Source organism: Ornithodoros turicata, chromosome 2 (genome assembly GCF_037126465.1).
Source record: "Ornithodoros turicata isolate Travis chromosome 2, ASM3712646v1, whole genome shotgun sequence".
Classification (NCBI taxonomy): domain Eukaryota; kingdom Metazoa; phylum Arthropoda; class Arachnida; order Ixodida; family Argasidae; genus Ornithodoros; species Ornithodoros turicata.
Genome location: NC_088202.1, coordinates 26569732 through 26589766, shown reverse-complemented (window position 1 = coordinate 26589766; position 20035 = coordinate 26569732). Strand labels below are relative to the sequence as shown.

Below are 20035 nucleotides of genomic sequence, written 5' to 3'. Positions count from 1 at the left end.
TCAAGTTTTCTGCATTGTGTATGTATGCATATTACTTAGTTTACTGTGCAAATAATGTATGCATTTTATCATTTGTGTGTGCTGAGTGCAAAGAATTGTGTTGTCATTAAATATGTTTGCTTATGTGTCAGAGTGTCATTTTATAAAGTGTAAAGATAGGTACACTTTCTCTCGAAGATATACTGCACATTAGATATACGTATGTAATGGACATGATTTGTGTTAGGTGTTCAGGAGCACTGTAAGTACCTTCATTTGATTCATTTCATTACTCTACAAGTTTGATTAGTATTCTTTACCTTGAGCAATAGACACGAGAAATAAAACTTCACGCGCGCGTTCACCACAATGCTGATATCTAAACCTCTGCAAGGCTCACAAACGCGTCGTCTGCTTTGTGGGATGGGAGCCGCCATGCTCTTGGGGTCACATGAGCGGTACGTTATGGGTCACGTGGCAGACAGGAGTATCACAGAATCCAACGCGAAGGCTGGCACGCTGGTCCCAATGGAAAAAGTATGGAAGGGCCGCTCCTGTGTTTCCTTCCTCCATGGTGGTTTTCATAAGTCTCTGTGCATGTCTCTGTGCATGCACTTCTGAACTAGTGATCTGGGGTCAGTGAGCTTGAGAATAGTGAACTTGTGGATAGTGAACATGCGAGCAGATAACTTGAGAAGTAGAGAAATAGTAATGTTCATTATTGTTCTATTCTTTATTTTATCTTTTTTTTTTTGCTTTTTTGGGGGGAGGGGGTTGTTAGGAGTAGCAGAACACGTCGGGAGACGAGTTTCAGTTTCTCTTCTTTTAGAAACAAAAGAGCAAACTAAGAATTGGAATTTTCGCGTATCCAGTCGAGGTAGTGCGACACTCTGGTATAGAAGCTAACGCTGTTGGAGTGTCCACAATCTGTGCAGAACGATGCTATGCCAACCAGAACAGCAGTCCCGTTCTGCATTTGAGCGGCTGGCCCACCGCAGTCGCCCTGCGTCAAAACAGACATGGTTATTCTACAATACAACAAATGACAGAAAAAGTAACGCAGAGTGCTCTCTACAAATAACAAACTACATTCCTCCGACAACAACAACTACTACATGCATGACGATGGGATGACGAAACTTATGTTCATCATGGAAATGCAAGTACGTCATGGATGTGTCGCTGACATGGAGTACATGACGCCGTCTGTTAGTGGCAGCTTCCAGAAAGGCGGTCTATCAGTTTCCGATTGTGCCACTACGGGCAAGATCTCGTTTCTTCAGAATGCCATAATGTAAAAGCTTGAGCCTGGGCGAACAGATGGACGACCTTTTTACAACGAATTTTTTACATTCTGGTGTTCATAGCCTGCATCTACGCCATTTTGCCAGTGCTGCAGAACGCTACCGAATTCGTGTCATTCCATCGTGTGTTGTTTCTCGTGATGTCTCTCATCGTGATGTCTCTCTATGTGTCATGGAAGTGACCATAAAAATATTTTGGAGAGCTATGACGACGTGATGTGCCCTATCCGCGATTTGTGTGGCAACATTGGTACTTGAAGGTCGACTTCCATCTCCTCATCACGGAGTAATACGATGAGTTTGATCTCCCCCGCCCTTCAACCGATAAGATATGATCACGACGTCGATATCATTCATTCATTTTCATTTTTTTTTTCTTTTACCATCCAACATATCGATCAATCATGATTAATTTCTCTAATGTTTTGTGTCGCGGCGCGGCGCTCGCGTTCCTTCGGAGGCCGAGTTCGGAAACCTGTAGCCTTGATAGTGCATTCTTTTGTGAACATTTTCGGGAAAAACATTGATATATAAAAATTATTTGATGTTGCAAATTCACATGCAATATACTCCTAATTACCGCAGCCAAATTTTGTCGGAAGTCCTTTCTGTATTTTCTTCGCAGACGAAGACCAGCTTTTAGTGGAGCTTGAGTGCCGTTCCGCATGGCAGCCATGTTTGTTTACGTTCTCAATCAGGGAATTCTCTCCCATGGATATTCATCAGATATGTTTTCACGGAGATACGCATATCCGTAGGAGTAAGATATTTCTCCAGCGGATATCCATGGGACCTCTTGGTGGCCGCGAGAAGTATTTCCTACGAACGTACATTTAATGGACGTAACAAGGAGATACGGACGTAAGCAGGAGCTCTCTGGGACGCTGCATGTAGCTCCAAGGAATGTTGTTACTTCTTATTTTATTTTTAGAAGTGAGTATACGGTTTCTGGTAGAAGAATCAGCGTCTTTCTTTCTGCCATTTTTTTAACCTCTGCCACCGTCAGACGACATTAGATTTTCTGTTACTCCGCTTTTTTTCTCGTATTTCCAATGACGGAATATGAGCGCGGCGTTTCAAAAAGCAAAAAGAGACAAGTCCTAGAACCACTATGTCCAAGAAGCTTTAGTGGCATTCCCTTCCAAACAGAAAACATACAACACATTGGTTTTCTCGCAAGCTTCCACACATTGGAGAGTCCTGCTCGCCTGTTAGCCGAAATTAAGGGTAGACAAACAACACTGAAATAAGGAATTGTTTGGCGTATTAACTCACCATGAAGATAACGCCTGTGTTTCTTACTGCTTTGGTTTCAGAAATTCTGTTGGACATGCACACATCCAACCGTGAAGAAGATCCCAGGGATGTCACGCGGACATCCATTTCCGAAATGTGGACATTGGTATCTATTTCGGACGTCCGTGGGAGATAGTGTTCTGTCTGGGTTGTGCATGTGTGTGCTGTGCTGGTGCAAATGTTGCGCAATACCGCGAATTTTTGCTGAGATTTCAGGCAACAGATTTAGCCTCTACGGCGACGACAAAGAAGCTTCTGTCAGTTCTTCATTATGGCCTCGAGCACCGTTTAGCTTGTACATTGTATTTCTTGCGATCATTAGTAAAGCGCTGTGAGGTTATTAATATTGCACTGCCAAGGGTGGTTTATCAATGCAGTCTAGCTCCCAGGGAACGCCACCGCCGAGGCGGGGCCGCAAAAGATTTCGGGAGTGACCGCATTTCCTAGTCGAATTTCGTTGTCATTACTTCTCCTTCGTGCTCTTCACCACAGCCACTAATGCAGTACTCTTGATTGCGTAATGTTCACTCAGTGTATTCGTGTTTTGCGTATTCATGCTCTGAGCGAGTTTGATTATACGAAATAAAATCCGGAAATGTGATTTTGTAGCGACACACAACCTCCGATCGCGTATCTTTCATTCGAGATCATCTTAGAGATAATCGTTCGAGCATTATTTAACATGAGGTTAATTGAAATGAACCTGGATTTCTTTGTTCTTAAGAAAATTAATGGGTTCTAATCAACAAAAAGTTTCAAACGTTATATTTCTCTTAGATGACGTGGTATTCGCCCGTCAAGGGCGTATATGAAATTACATTTTACGCAAAAGGCCTGATATGTTCACACATTTTTTACTTCCATTCCAGAAGTTAATTAAACTGAGGCTACTGCATGCGCTTTGATGCAAACGTCGCACAGGTCCCATCACCCTGTTACCCTCTCATACCAAAACTCCCCCGCCAGCTGTATATATGTTCCTGTACCATGTTCATATTTTTGTAACCTGAAGAAGTGCAGTCTCGTGCACGAAAGACTTGTTACCATGTGTAAATAAATAAGTTGCTCCTACCGCTTGATTTTATTTAGGTAGTTTCGGTTACTTGATTTTCTACTTATATTCTTACGGAATAGCAAGTCGACACACCGTTTGGCTGACCTTTCCACTTTTTTTGCCATTTCTTTTTCTCTTCTAGTAAATATATCCCCCCTCTATTTACATACTGAGAAGCACTTCGCTGCTGTGTAAACCATGCACAAGAAAGTTTTATGGAAATTCTGAAGAGTGCCACGTAACATGTTTCTCTCTCTCTCTCTCTTTTTGGTCATCCTGCCGAATCATGACGTGTAGCTGTTATAATGCTCCACGTCCGAGTAGCTTGCGCCAAATCGGCACGACCACACAGCGTCCACACCGGTATCATTTAAATTGCCCCCCCCCCCTCCTTAGTTTTGTTTCTAGCTTGTCGTTTTTGTCGCATTCCACTGTCAGGCGACGAACAATAAATGAGAAAAAGCCAGACGAGATTGTCCAACCAAAAGGAGAAAAAAATATCCTCGAATTCATAACCAATCACAGCGTTTGCCTCGCTCTACAACACAATACCGCGGAAGAACTCAAATCAGGTCGAGGTCGCCACGGGTTTTGTTCCTTTGATGCAGCCTTGTGCAGTAACTAGTAAATGTAACTAGTTACCTTTTGGAGTAACTAGTAACCAGTAACTAGTTATTTTTCTGGAAAGTTAACTTCTAACTCCCCAATCATCATCTTAAAATAAAGTTGTTGTAACTTCTAACAGTAACTAGTTACCGCCTCTGGTAAAGTAACACTCAAAATGTAACGAACCAAGTTACTCAGGTATGAGAATATTTACCACGCGTCAGTTCCCTGGCATCGTTTTGCCTTGCAGGCTTCAAGTATATGCTGCTGTTTTTACCAACCAGGAGTTCCACGAATTTTGTCACCTCGTACGCATCCAGGATGGCTAACTCACTAACTCACTCACTAACTCACTAACTCACACCGTGACGTTACGGTCCACATGGAATCATCACGATATAAGTATGCTACAGGCCAGTACTAGTGCAAGAAGTTATTGAGTGGGTTACATTTATTCGACTTTTTGTTTCTTAGAAGGTAACTGTAAAGTAGCGAAGTTACTTTAACGTGGAAACAGTAGCTGTAGCTAGTTGCATTCGAAAAAGAGTTACTCTAACTGTAACTCAATTTTTATTTTTGCGGGCTAACTGTAACTGTGACTTAATTACTTTTTCGTAGTAACTTGACGTCAACCCATGACTGGTTTGATGTGTATTTTTTTGTGTAAAGGAACTTGTTTTGTGTATTGACGTGCCAGTATTAATTGGTGTACTGTATCCAAGCGAACCAGTGCTATTCTACAATGTCAAGCGTGAAATTTGCCCTAGGCCGTCAAAATTAATCCTGAGACCGACCACATTGGCGCGACTCATAACAATAGTTGTCTAGCGATATGTGACAACAACAACAATAAATGATGGAGAAGTGATGATGACATGGGATGTTTCCCTGCGGTAGCCACAGGACCGTACCCCCATATGTGAAATAGAGCAATAAAACCCCGAATTCAAACAAGTTGTTTGAACCCTGTCTGGTTCCCTAATTGTGGTCTGCATCGGCCAATTCTCATTGTTTACGTCGTTTCAAACCCCGAGTTGTCATATTACCTTACCTGGAAAGTGTCCTTTCCTCCGGAAAGGTCAGCAGCACAAATCATCGTCTTCCCATCGTACACTGCGCTTGGACACAAGTGGTTGTACTGCGACATGCAAAAGGAATCGTTCTGCATAGGAATGCTGGCCATCTGCATCACTGGTGTGGGGATGCCACCTGCAATGTACGGACACGTGACAACAAACGCACAATGTTCTCTGGAGGTTTGAGTAGTACAAAAAAGAACATGAATTCGTCGCACGACGAAGTCTGTTACGAGCAGAATGAGCCCCAGAATGCTACACCCAGAATAAATGAGGGTGTTGGTTGACTCGAGACGCTCAAATGCAAATGTCGGCACAGTTCCCCGTGAAGTTGGCCCTGGATGCACGATCCTTCCCCCCGAGGCTACAATCATCTGTAGCAAACGGATTAATGTCTTCATGGTGGTTCATCCCTATCTACGTCTGTGTCATAAACTAAAACCATTTCCTAAGGACATGCGCGATCCGACTCAGGAGCGCATTCAATCCGAGGAACGGCGTCCCTTTGAACACCGTATTGCTCTTCCTCGCACAACTACTGTATTCGGAAAATGTCGCGGGATGCGATAGTTTTGAGCAGTCCTATTTGTCCTGTTTTAGTCTAAAAATATGAACAGCGCAAACATTGTCTTTCTTCTGCCCACCGGTATCTGAACTCGCATGCCCCAATGACGTCAACTGCTCAGTGGTGCTAAAAGTGAGCCGAAAACGAAATAATAGAAGACTCTCATCCTAACGTGACTCTGACCTTCCGCTGTTCTGGTAGTTCTGATGATAGTTCTGTGTAGTCCTAGTTGCTCTGTTTTCGTCTAAAAATGTGAACAGCGAAAATATTGCCTTTCTTCTGCCCACAAGTATCTGTTTATATGACCCAATGACGTAAATTGCTTAGTTGTGCTAACAGTGAAACGAGAACAAAATAACATAACAGAAGCTGTCTCGTCCTAGTCTGACTCTGACCTGCCGCTGTTCTGATAGTTGTGACGATGGTTCTGGGTAGTCATATTTGCCCTGTTTGTCTAAAAATATGAATAGCGCACATATTGCCTTTCTTCTGCCCACCGGTATTTGAATTTGCATGCCCCAATGACGTCAATTGCTTAGTGGTGCTAAAATGGTCCCCCGGAAGTTATGGACCGCGACTTCACACTAATCGAGCTAAAGGCAGCGTTGAAGCTTGTGAACGCCGGCTCGTCCCCTGGACCCGATAAAATCACCTATGCCGCCCTACGAAACCTTGACGGGCGGTCACTCCAAGCTCTCCTTCATGTGTATAATACGTCTTGGCAACAATGATTTTTACCACATACATGGAAGGAGGCATTGGTTGTTCCCATCCTGAAACCAGGCAAGCCCCCAAATGCCCTACCCTCCTTTCGCCCGGTGAGCCTGACAAGCTGTATGGGGAAACTGATGGAGAGAATGGTTTTGCATCGCCTCGACTGGTGGCTCGAAAAACAACGTGCGTTCCCTCACGAAATGGCTGGATTTCGACGCTACCGAAGCTCCATGGATCCAGTTCTCGACCTAGTCTCTACAGTTCAACATGCTCGTGCCCATCGACGGATCGTCCGATCGGTTTTCCTCGACATCAAGCGCGCATATGATACCGTCTCGCACATTTGTGTGCTGCACGCCTTGCGCTCGTTTGGAGTATCCGGTCGGCTCTTCATCTGGCTCCAAGACTTCCTTACGGACCGAACTGTCGCTGTCCGTACGTCCCAAGGCCAAAGCCCTCAGCATCCTGTTCCTCAAGGAGTCCCCCAAGGAAGCATTCTCAGCCCGACACTCTTTAACGTGGTGATGGCCGGCCTACAATCAGTAATTCCTCGCAAAGTGTCGTTTTCCGTGTATGCAGATGACGTCGCCCTTTGGACAGTAGGAAAATCACGCCCAGCTCTCCAGCGCCGCCTGCAGCTCGCTTTAAACAATATCCATACGTACCTCACGCACCTCGGGATGGACCTTTCACCCGAAAAGTGTGTCGAGCTCCCTTTCACGCGTAAAGCTGTCGCCAATTTCCCTCTTTGGCTTGGTACAAAGAAGCTTGAACCGGTACGCTTTCACCGCTTCCTTGGCGTGGTAATCGACTCGGACGTGCGCTGGGCTCGGCACATTAAACACCTTGAAACTAAAGTGCAGCGATGGATCCCCGCAATTCAACATCTTTCTGGCTCAGGATGGGGCTGTGATCAGCGTTCCCTGCTCGCGGTTCACGCGGCATTGGTGAGGGCGACTGTGCTTTACAGCCTTCGGATTCTGCACAGGATATCAACAACTTCATTAAATACGCTTCGGTCCCTGTTTGCTCGAAGCCTTCGTCGATGCCTCGGAGTTCGAAGAATGGCTGAAACACGGCAAGTACTGGCTGAAGCTGGTGAGCTCCCGATTGAAGTTCTCCGTGAACGGGAAACGGCTCGGCACTACTTCCGTTTGCGTGCTCACATTCCACGTCACCCGCTCCTCAGGAAAAGTCGATACCGCCATAAAAGCGACTTCTATCGAGTAGCGCAGAGGACACGCCAGACTCTCACTGGCTTCATAACTAAGGACACTATACCGCCGGAAGCCCCCTGGTCTCTACCGGTACCTCCCACTTTTGTACGCCTCCCAAACCTTCTGGAAAGGAGAGATCAGTTCCCCCCCTTAAGTACTCCGAGCCCATTTTTATGCTCTGGTAGACGAGAAGTTTTCTACGTTTATGGCAGCCTATACAATGGTCAATGGCGCATCCTGCAACAACAAGTCCGCCTCAGCATTCGTCATACCACCCGAAGGCGTAGTGCAAGGACGACGCCTTTCACATCCAACCTCCTCCACAGCTGCAGAACTCTATGCCATCCTTTTCTTTCTACAACGCATCGCTGATTTTACACCCCGAGAATGGGCAGTCTTTACAGACTCCAAATCTGTACTTCAAGCAATTGAAAATTCCGGCATACGAGGCCCATCCGCACCCCTAGTCACAGATGCGTTAATGGCTTACCACACTATCTACGCCGCAGGCCACCGGCTAGTTCTCCAGAGGGTTCCAGCCCATTGTGGTGTCGTGGGGAACGAGCAGACCGACAGCGCCGCAGAAGCAGCACTCTCGTATCGGAAGCCGACCCGTATTGTTCTGCTGAGAGGAGACCGCCGTTCAATTCTGCGACGCCTAGTGACACCCCTGGCTTCCCGCCAACGGACAACCGACATTCTTCCCCCCTCTATGTTGAGCAGAGTTGATTCAACGCTCGCTTTCCGCATGCCACGAACGTATGCCGCATGCCACCTCGCCATGCGCCACCATGCCACCCACCATGCGCCGATCAAAAGTTTTAGTCGTTATAAATTAAACATTTTCGAAAATTTCCGACTTCGTTGGCTGTGGCGCCCCATCAACAAACCACTATGCGCCACAAACATCGGGAAGAGGCAAAAATGAAAAGAGAGGAGTCAAAGGGATCCTGACCATTACCAGCCGTCTCGACTGAACGGCCCCGGAAACAGAGAGAACTCGCCAGATTGAGGCAAGCGCAGGAGCCGCAGCCGTACACCAGTGGCTGCGGGACCAAACAGATTGTCGCGGCCCACAGTTGAGCCTGCCGAGTCACATGTACCCCCAATGGAGGTAGACGAGCTGTCCGGCACATTGGTGGCCACCCTGGTTCTCCAGGTTGGGCCCAACTGCTCGAGCGCGCGGAATCACAACCGGAGCATTTTAAACATGCGCCTGAATACCGTGTAGGCGATGGGAGTTGGCCACAGCGCGCTTTAGAACTGTGTTCGTGGACAATTAATTCGGCCACAAGTGTGACGTGTGTGAGCGGATGTGATTCCAGAAGGACTTTAAACGCCGTGACTGGCCCTGTGGCCCGATTCTTGGAGAGCACGTTCCCTGGCGTTGCCTGGCGCGTATTGGCGAAGACACGACTAGATTCGTGCTCTGCCGCAACTGCTCAGACGTGTGCAGACACAAGCGGGTTCCCTCGCTGAGCAAGAGTAATGGGTATAGGTATCTGTCATACCCTACCCATCTGCCCAAAATTTAGCCCAATGGAGGAGCGGCTGGTGTCCCCGAGGCTGCCATACATGCAGATACGCCGACTGCGGCGCGCAGGCCAGTACGGTATCGTAGGCCAGGTTATAAATGTTCCCGTCGACGTTAACAACATGGTGCAGACTCTGCCGCGTCAGTTGGACGAAGACTATTTCAACATAAAGTTGGCCATCATGCATAAGACATCGTTCTTGAGCGGCTCCGTATGGAAATCCACAGTGAAGCTGCGATACGTAGTAGACAAGCCGCTGGCTGGAGGATGAGACGGATGTGCCGCTCGTTCTCACAGGGCACTTCATACTGCCGCCTACAGACCGAGAGCGCCAACATTTTAGCCTAGAGCTGGCCGTAGACACGGACCAACAGACCACGCTGAGCGGCTCATGCGTCAGTTTGACACTCGCTCGTAGTAAGCGTACCGTTTGCAGATCTTACGTGTCTGATCTTTCGCACCACTACCCCGTCTTCAATCTGCTGAGAGTGCGAGACGCCGCCGACAAGGCACTACCGCCAGCCACTCCAGCCACTGACCGCCCGCCAATACCTGAGCTAGCACGTGCCCCTACGCCACTCGACTCCCCGCAGTCGCTGCCCGACTCGCCGTCCACCGCCCCGTCTTAGAAGGGTGCGGAGTAAACGCCTAGATTAGTGCCTAGCTTGTCCACCGTTTATGTGTAGCCCTTATGTATGTCTGATTATTTAAAATTTGTGCAATAAATGTGCATATACTATGTATGTCATTTAGTTTCGTTCATTTGACTACTACGTAGAATATTTATTGACCAGATGTGCATAACATTACCGAACAAGGTACGTACTATACAGTACGTACACTATTCATAGACAACGTTACGGGTACTACTTCGCTGTACCCCTCAACTACGCATTCTAATTGGCCACGCATAAGAAGTCTCACAGAAACCAATGCAGGGGCGTCTCTGATACCACCCACCCAAATTTTTTCCTCTTTTTTTTCCTTCCCTCTTTCCTCTCTCTGAGCGCGTTGCTCAAATCGTAGGTACTGACCTTCCGCTGTGACTCCCCAGCCTGAAACGATGATATTGCCCTGGAGAGAAGACGACTGTTCTGGATCAGGATCTGGTAAACAGATGGGGGCCACGTATCCCTTCGAGCCTTCCAAGTCGAAGGCCTCCTGCACCTTCAGCATTGCTATGTCGTAGTAAGTTTTGAACCATTTCGCCTTTGTGGACGAAAAACACAAACGGACTATATTAGTATCAAGAGATATTTTATGCAGGGTGTCCCAGAAAACGTGTCATTGAATTATAATAAAAAAAACTGCGCCACCTAGAATCATGGGGTTAACGGTATTTGTTCTTATTAGGTTTTTGCAGCCTCGTGATGTGAATGTCATGTATCGTAAGCTTAATTATGTAAATATTTGCGAACTGAACTCAGAAATTTTCTAAGTAAATATCACTTTTTTACCCCACCAATATGAAGAGCGTGGCGAATGCACTCAAATCCATGATAATTGACAGCGATATTCACGAGCTATCCCATTGGAAAAAATAGCCGAACATCATGCTTTTTGGAGCTCCGGACCATAACGCGGGATGACTTTTTGAGCGCAATCGCTGTGAGTCCGACGAAAGGAGGTTCCTAAGCCAGCCCACAGAGTAATAGAAGAAAAAGTAACATATTCCTAAAATTGGGAGAGGGAAAGCATCATCCCACCGAAAGTAGGACGCAATAAGCCATGCCTGTGTTATCTGTTTCTGTGATGCCGGGGTGGGCTGGGTTTCCAACCTCCTTTCGTCGGACTGACAACGACTGCGCTGAAAAATTTATCGTGTGCTATTCTGCGAGAGCTCCGTAGAGCATGTTGTTCGACTATTTTTTCCGATGGGAAAGCTCCTGAATATCCCTGTCAATTTTCATTAATTTGAGTAAATTAGACACGCTCTTCACATTGGTGGGGTAAAAAAATGACCTTTACTTGGCAAATTTCCGACTTGCGCTAGCAAAAATTTGCATAATTCAACTTAAGTTACACGACATTCACATCAGGAGGTGGCAAAAACCCAGTATGAACAAATGCCATTGACCGCATGACTCTAGGTGGTGTAGTTTTTTTCTTATAATTCAATGACGCGTTTTCTGGGACACCCTGTATATCATTGGATAACTACTTTCGTTCGCTTACTTTTCTACTTTGGCTGTGTGTTCCGGCTCCCACTCTCAGATACAACTCAGTCAGGTTGCTCCTGTTGAGAGATACAGGGTGACGCTCAATGTGTCGCAGCAAAACCATCAGTGGTTCTAGTGAACGCGGTTGACAGTATTGGCAGTAACATCCGCAACCGCGCTACTTGAAATTGGTAAACAGCATCCGCGCGGATATAAATATGTCTGCACATCCGCGATCGTTCCAATCGTAGGAATACAATTTACGTGATAAAATGTTATGTGACAAAGGCTTTTACTGCTAAGCGTGCAAACTGTTTAGGAACATTATGTCATCCACATGCAGTCTTCAATTTAGAGGAGGTGCGTTCCCCTAGGCATTTAGTGACCTGGACGTGATTTCAACAGGCAACCTTCTGAGCACGATAGAAGTTAAATGCACAGCAACACAACAAATGACACAATTGGACACGTCATTTTGGATTTGCTGTGTACTTTCGATTGTGGCTGCAGCTATTGCGCGTGCTCCGCGGAGCAGGGTGTCGAACCGAAACGTCTTTCGTTCCAGTTTTCGTTCAGGTTATATCATAAACGATCCGGTACCGGTTCTTCTCCGGAGCAAAAAACTAACGGTTCATACCGGTTTTAACCGGTTCCGCTTCTGCTGGGAATATTCAACCCCAGAAAAAAAAATCAATGTTACAAAATGTAAACCCGTTTATTCCGCATACACGGTATTTAATATTAATAGACAGCTGTGAAATTGGTAGCTCCTGGTTCCTGGAGGTTACTGTCTGTTCAAATAGGCTTTCTCTTTTCTTGAAGCGCATGCTACAAACGGACTTGTTTGTCGTGATGTCATACGTAAAGTACTTTCTTGCTGGGTTGGTGTGATCGCGTCCCATCCGAATGTCTGTTACTACTGTCTAGCCAGCAAGCACCACCGCACGAGTACGACGCAAATCGAGGAACACCTTCACTCACAATCGCGCTCGACGGCTCCGTTTTATTTTCTCTGTGTCCTGTCCACAAAAGAGTTGCCACTTCGCACGGGCTTGCCCTCGCGTATACGTAAATGTATTCAACTTAGCTGCTCTCAAACAAGGGACGCGTTGCGCGACATTACCGATAGAGAAGCCGTTATGCAGCCCCCTTGGGTCGCTGTTTAATTGAGGAGAGTTTGGAGGGATGAAATTAAAACGAACACTACGGCACACTGCTAGAGAGTCACGCGTACCTCTAAGTCTGTGTGCGTGCGCGAACGATAAACCATTACAAAGGGAGCCTAAGGGTCATAGTATGCCGACATACATTCCACCGTAACCGCAACCCTCGTATAGCATCCATGACATGACTTCAGAGCACACGACGTCTGTTTCATTCGCCTATCCGTAGTCCAAACCGGCGAAGTTTTTTCTTGGGCCGAAAACCGTTAAATATATTTTTCGGTTTCCCTCCTGAGCAAAAAAACGTATACGGTTAAGATTGCGGTCCGGTTCGCACCAAAATATCGTTTTTTTTTTGTTTTTTTTCGGTTTGCTCCGACACCCTGCCGCGGAGGCACTTGGTTCCATTCGTAACTGCGTTGATTTCAAAACGTTCAAACATTTCCATCAAACAATATTTGCAGGATCCAGAATATTTCCATCCGCAAATCAGGATCTCGATCACGCGGATCACCGGATCTGTGTCGTCCTCGCGCCGCGGATAACTGCACCCGCCCACACCTCTAATCATGGGAGAACCACTACCTCCTCCTAGTGGCAGCTGCAGTAACATGCTGCTTACTCTTTTGTCTAACCTATACTCTTTTCTTTTATTTCTTTTTTTTTGCGTGTGTGTGGGGGGGTTCTGTTTTATCGTGTACCTTGATTGCAGTGCATCATACGAGTGTCGTACGTGAGCGGGAGTGAGGGTTGTCATTCCTCCCTTCTCTGCCTCACTTCCTCACTTCTCTGCCCTTTCATTTAATCATTACTTATCATAATCATTTTTATTATGTTTCTCAATCTACTATATATTTGCGGTTGTTTACTGATGCGATCTTACTTCCGCACACAATGCGCTGCAGTTACCACCGTGCGTCCTGAGATGATGACACCGCCACAGTAGTGAAACCCGTACATAGTAAGTGATACCTGAAATCGATGGGTTATCATGGTGAATAAGACAGCAATGTTATGAGGGAGCAACAATATAGGCAATATTCTCATTCATTCACTTTCTTTCTTTCTTTCTTTACTTTCCAGGACGGACACGACTCTTTCTAGGCCAAACCCGTCTGCCGGATATCCTTTGTGTACGCCCCTTTGGTCTGTTTGCCCTCTATATCAGACACGAGTTACCGCATTCTCCGATATTCAAAGGTTGCAACATAATTTATAGCTGTGCGAGTTGTAATGAAATAAAGTGATTTCTGTCGCTCTTAAGCAATGAATTACAGGACTAGGTTTCATCGGGAATCTCACCTGGTAAGGAAGTTGTCCTTCCCTCGCTGCTCTGACACCGACGATTCCTTCGACCTCCACTCTGCTTCTGCCGCACTCTATGGCTTCACGTGTATCTAGATTGTTTGTACGTCAGTTACTTGAACATTCCAAACCACTTCTTCTTTCGTTTACGTAATGTGTTGTTGTAGCTGTGTGTGTTATTGATTAACGTAAATGGTTGCCTACGGTTATGTCTGGGTTGCACTGAAACAGACGCTAGTAGCGCTATTAATAAGAGGTCATTGAACTGTCACACTGAGTGCACGAAGGCAGGACATGAGTTATCCAAGGGGAACACGGTGAATTATTGTGCACGTTATGTGCTGAGGGAAGTAACATATAGGTTGGAGAACATTTCTTGTTGTAGGAAAATTTAACACGACGTGGACGGTCAGTACATGGACAGCGCCTCAAAACAATATTTACAATTTATGAGTTATGAGGGGCGATATATGCATTGCTACGCTGATACAAGAGGGATATGCACTATTTACATTCGATGGAGCATGAGACGAGTGATGGGAGTGATGAGTGATGGGAGGAGTACTGTTCACGGAGGGACACCTCGGACAGATACGGAGCCCCCTTGCACCAAAAGCGAAGGGTGGAACCGCCACCGCTGCAGAAACTCGTCGCCGCCGAGTGCAAACAGTTCTTGTTGCAAGCTATTCGTCACGAGAATGCGCAGTTGACGAACCAGCAGCAAAACGGGGATGTTCCGCCGCCGTTGAGCGACAGCCTTGCAACGGGCCTTCCACAACACTGCAGCGCCACACGCAGCGAATAGCACACTCAGCCTCTTTGGGCGCCTTTGATCACACTGCACGGGACAAAGCACATTCGTGCAACGTGTAACCAAGTGCCAGAAGATGCGGGAAATGCGGCACTCGAATAGCACGTGGCAGTTTGTTTCTGCCCTGCCGCAGTACGGGCAGGCCTCAGTTGATGTGATGTCCCACGCCAGTCGCGTGTGGGAAGTATCCGCCAGGCAAAGGACCAAATGATGTCGCGCAGTTGACCAGGAAGCCACGGGCCGACGAACGATGTCCAAGAGATGCCTGAAGCATAGTCCACCCGTCTTCGAAGGCTCTCAGTGGTTGCGGCAGAGTCCAGCAAAACTAGTTTGGTCATCGTTGAAGGCGAAGTGGATTGCAAACTGGAAGCAGCGGGGAGCAGAGACGAGACCTTCTGATAGTAAGCCCGAACCGCCGCGTGAAATCGGTGAGGAGCTGCACGATGGCCATGTTGGAGAGCGTCCCACCAGAGGCCGAGCAAAACTTTAGTTGGAGAGTCCGCGGCATTGAGAATTCGCAGTGTGGTGCTGAGCGCAATGCCCCGGTTCATCAACCCAACATCGGGAAGGTTGACTCCGCCAGCAGACTGCGGGAACGAAAGCATGGTTCGCGAGACTGTGTAGCGGACGACGACAACGACGACAACGATGGCCACGCGCGTGGAGCACCGGCTTCAGTTCCACCGGCGCGGCCATGGAGATAGGCCACCGTCACCGCCTCTCCGTGGCGTACCATCATCGCCGGTCGGGGCTCATGTAGAGGAACTCCACCTCCTCTACATTTGGTGACCTTGGTCCCCTTCGCTTCTTCCAGAAGAACGACGAGAGGCATGAATGGATGCGCGTCACAGCAGCGTGGGGGGCGATCGAAACATGACTGAGATGCCACACGCGCCCGTGCAGAACACTACGCACCAGGTAGGACCGCGCGTGATACGATAGTTCATAGTAGCTTGCAGACTCGGATTTCACTTGCACCTCTTCGAGACAACAACAACAATAAATGAAGAAGTGATGATGACATGGGATGTTTCCCCGTGGTAGCCACAGGACACTACCCCACTTCACAGTGGTTAATATGAGAGGATGAATTATGGTGAGATTGAAGCGACGAAAGGTACCGTGAGAGCCGCACATTTCCCCCTGGAATTATGTGCATTATCGATATCCGCACTGTTCGCCTTCACAAATGCTATAAACTAGTAACTGGGTTAGAGGTCGTCACTCGTTAGTTTAAAGCTTTCGATAACTTCACCTGCGAGCATAGCTCGGCGCAATCATGATCGAAATGCCTTATCAAAGCCTGATGATCGCGATCACGAGTGCGATCACGAAGCACTGGCAAGGCTGCCGCGATCATGATCGCGCCGAGCTATGCCTGCGAGCCTAACCTGAGTTACTTATTACAAATACAATACGATTCAGTGCTTAAGTAGAGTTAGACTTACTAGGGTTGCTAGAGAAAGAGCCGACCAGCAAGATCAAGGTACAGGTAACTATTACTGCATCCCTCATGGTCCTTAACGACGTCCTAGGCACTGTGTTTGCTAGATCCTGCCGCGGTTCAAACTCAGTAGTATGATTAGGTTGGGAGGGAAAAGCGTAAAGAGTACAACGCGGGATATAGATTACACGCGCCCCCTCCCCCCATCCCCCCGCCTCCAAGGGCGCCGGAGGAAGTGCGCAGCACCGTGATGTGGCGGTAGATTACGCGCACAAGCACGCAACTATATAGACATGCACGCAGCAGACATACACAAAAGTACAAGTTGCAGTATATTTATTAAAGCCAATTATATTGCCAATATATTTATTAAACGCAAATGGTGCTGGGAATTATGTTGCCAATCTGTGTGAAGGAGGAGAACCCAGCCGAATCACAGAACGAACGAACGAAACCCAATGCATACACTATTTGTATTATTGGTAGAAATCATTCATTTTACAACTCTTTATCATCATATATGATAAGCTACTAATTATAAAAAATATTGAAAATCCAGGAATGGAATGGGACCTGCCTGCCTGATTTGACGTGAAATCGGCCACCAGGATGTTCTATAGGCAGCAGCCACAAAGAAACAACACAAGTATTCATCTGAAATGCAACTAAGAAATATGAGGCTTTCCCGACTCAGAGAATATTCGACTCAAGATCAATATTTTTTATTCTCGTTAATCGAGGGAACACCTGAAACAAACCACAAGCGAGCAATTAATTCAGGCAATCATTTTCTAAGCAAGCGAGGAATGTTGTGCTAACATCGGCGAGACAACACTCAATGAAGACGAGAAAGAATAGAAATAGAAAGAAAAAAATTAAAACGTAGGTCGCACTGGTGCGACCAGCTGTTCCAGGACGCTTGACGTATGAAAGCACTGAATGATTGATGACTGATTGATTGAAAGATGAATGCACGAGAAATAAATTTTAATGACTTCCAACTGTTTATAGTAACTTTGCAACAGGAAGTTCTACATGGATCAACCATACAGAAATATGACAAGGTTACCCCCGCGGGATAGTCATTGTACTCGCAGAGAGGGGAGGATTCTCACAGGGTCTCATACATAAAATTATTGAAAGCAGACGTTTTTTTCTTTCACATCACATATTTTTGTAAATCAGTTTCCGTAAAGGCTACATGGGCGGGATTTGAATTACATTCTAAGCCTTATAGCAACACAAATTTTAACAAATAAAACGAGCACAGGTATGCTTTAATTAAGTGTAGAGCACTCTGTAAAACAGAACAAACAAGGAATAGTCATCGATGAGATGGACGTATTTTGCGCACGTTACCGTGAGTCATGGGAAGACGTGATAAAAAATTGCTTCGAAAAAGAAGAGCCTCGAAACGATTCCATTAAGGCTGCATTTCGATACGTCATATAGACATGGTCGCACTCGGAGATATGGTAGATATTACAGAATTGAAGGTGCAATAATTTGCATGTCACATCTACAATAGTTATAAAAATATCTGCACAGCTATCTTGAGGTCGGCTAACGAAGAACTGAAGTACTCGACCCCAGATGTAATCGTAATCATCGCAAAGGGCATTACATTCATCAAGAAAGCAGTCATATCAAAGTAACATCTACAAGCAGTGTATATCGCGCGATTCATTATGGATTTGCTGAAATTACATCTAACTGTTGACATAGAAAGTAGATAAAAATCTTATATGTTATCACGCGATATGTTCCACTACCGCGGCAATGCAATTATTTTCATCTACCAGTTGTTACAATGATGTCGAATGACTAGAAGTTCAATATCGCTGTACAGCATCTGATGTACCGTCACTTATTGAAACTCAACGACCATATCAACTGCGGTGGACCACCAAGTGATTTTCACCGAATACTCTCTTGTACACCATTCAAGGGTCTTCATACAAAGAAAGGAAACATCAATAAGAGATTGCGCAAGTTACTAAAGGGTGGAGAATGTCGAAGTAGCTTACCGTCTCTGGTCCCACACGAGTGGGCATCGTGACGACTTATGCTCCTCATAATTGTCAGAAAAGGGTGTACGCCTCCCGTTTTCAACAAATCAGGGCAGATAACGATATCATTCTAGAAGATGGTTGGCTAGGAGCGTGCTATACGGTGAAGTTCATTTCGAAAGTGTAGATCAGAGTAGAGAAGCAAGTACAACAGTGTAGAGAAGCGTGATCTGTACAACTTCTACACCCGAAGGATAGAATTGACGGGGAAGAATCGGTACAATTATGTCATTGAAATTCAGAGGCATGATGCATCAATCTTTGCTTACAAAAAAAAAAAAAAGAAAGAAAGAAAGGATCACGAATCTTTATCATATTTTGTGAATTAAATTCCATGCTGTGTATATTTCTCAACCAGCTGAACTAGGTCTTTTATTCTTCATAATGCATAATTGAAAGAATGTCTAGAACATCTTTTGACAGCATACGTTGAAACGAACCCATTGCCGAATGGCGCGATGCAAATAGGTGATACAAGCACAATCAAGCAAGCCAAATATTGGCTGACCTCTCTCAACAACAACCACAATATGCGGGCGGAGGCTACGTTTCTGATCGCGCAACCCTCGTAACAAACGGCGATCAAACGAATGTGAGATAAATTCTGACTGGCAATCAGATTTTGGGAGGAGCGAACCACACAATTATCATTAGAAATGTTTAACCAAATATACAATGAGGATGAGCATCATGCATAAGCACAATGGAAGACACGTAAACTAACTTAATTATAATATTTTCTAAGCAAATACTCCGTATATATATATATATATATATATAAATGAAGAAAAATAGCATACGCTCTTTGGCTGCACGTTGAACATATGTTTATAAGTCCCAAACGTCGCCACACCAGCATTGGACAGCTGTTTCGGCCTTATTGGGCCTTCATCAGCAATGCGTAGGTGGGCGACGTTTGAGCGAGTGGCGTCGGAAGGTCACGTGGACCGACGCCACTCGCTCAAACGTCGCCCACCTACGCATTGCTGATGAAGGCCCAATAAGGCCGAAACAGCTGTCCAATGCTGGTGTGGCGACGTTTGGGACTTATAAACATATGTTCAACGTGCAGCCAAAGAGCGTATGCTATTTTTCTTCATTTAATACTTTACTGGCTTCGCACTGGGCTTTCAGAGGTGAGTCACTCACCCTGACGGGAGGACATCACGTTCCACGTGACCTTCCGACGCCACTCGCTCAAACGTCGCCCACCTACGCATTGCTGATGAAGGCCCAATAAGGCCGAAACAGCTGTCCAATGCTGGTGTGGTGACGTTTGGGACTTATAAACATATGTTCAACGTGCAGCCAAAGAGCGTATGCTATTTTTCTTCATTTAATACTTTACTGGCTTCGCACTGGGCTTTCAGAGGTGAGTCACTCACCCTGACGGGAGGACATCACGTTCCACGTGACCTTCCGACGCCACTCGCTCAAACGTCGCCCACCTACGCATTGCTGATGAAGGCCCAATAAGGCCGAAACAGCTGTCCAATGCTGGTGTGGTGACGTTTGGGACTTATAAACAGATGTTCAACGTGCAGCCAAAGAGCGTATGCTATTTTTCTTCATTTAATACTTTACTGGCTTCGCACTGGGCTTTCAGAGGTGAGTCACTCACCCTGACGGGAGGACATCACGTTCCACGTGACCTTCCGACGCCACTCGCTCAAACGTCGCCCACTTACGCATTGCTGATGAAGGCCCAATAAGGCCGAAACAGCTGTCCAATGCTGGT

General features: G+C 46.3%; 1 protein-coding gene across 1 annotated transcript; it reads right to left on the bottom strand.

Annotated features, from left to right (window-relative positions):
• Positions 1-688: 688 nt before the first annotated feature.
• Positions 689-16396, bottom strand: LOC135385250 (trypsin-1-like). Its single transcript, XM_064614455.1, has 7 exons — positions 16233-16396; positions 13971-14065; positions 13552-13640; positions 11522-11582; positions 10381-10555; positions 5291-5448; positions 689-982 (listed from the first exon to the last, which is right to left on the bottom strand). The coding sequence occupies exons 1-7, from the start codon at positions 16297-16299 to the stop codon at positions 824-826; spliced, it is 804 nt and encodes a 267-aa protein (XP_064470525.1). The 5' UTR covers positions 16300-16396; the 3' UTR covers positions 689-823.
• Positions 16397-20035: the final 3639 nt, after the last annotated feature.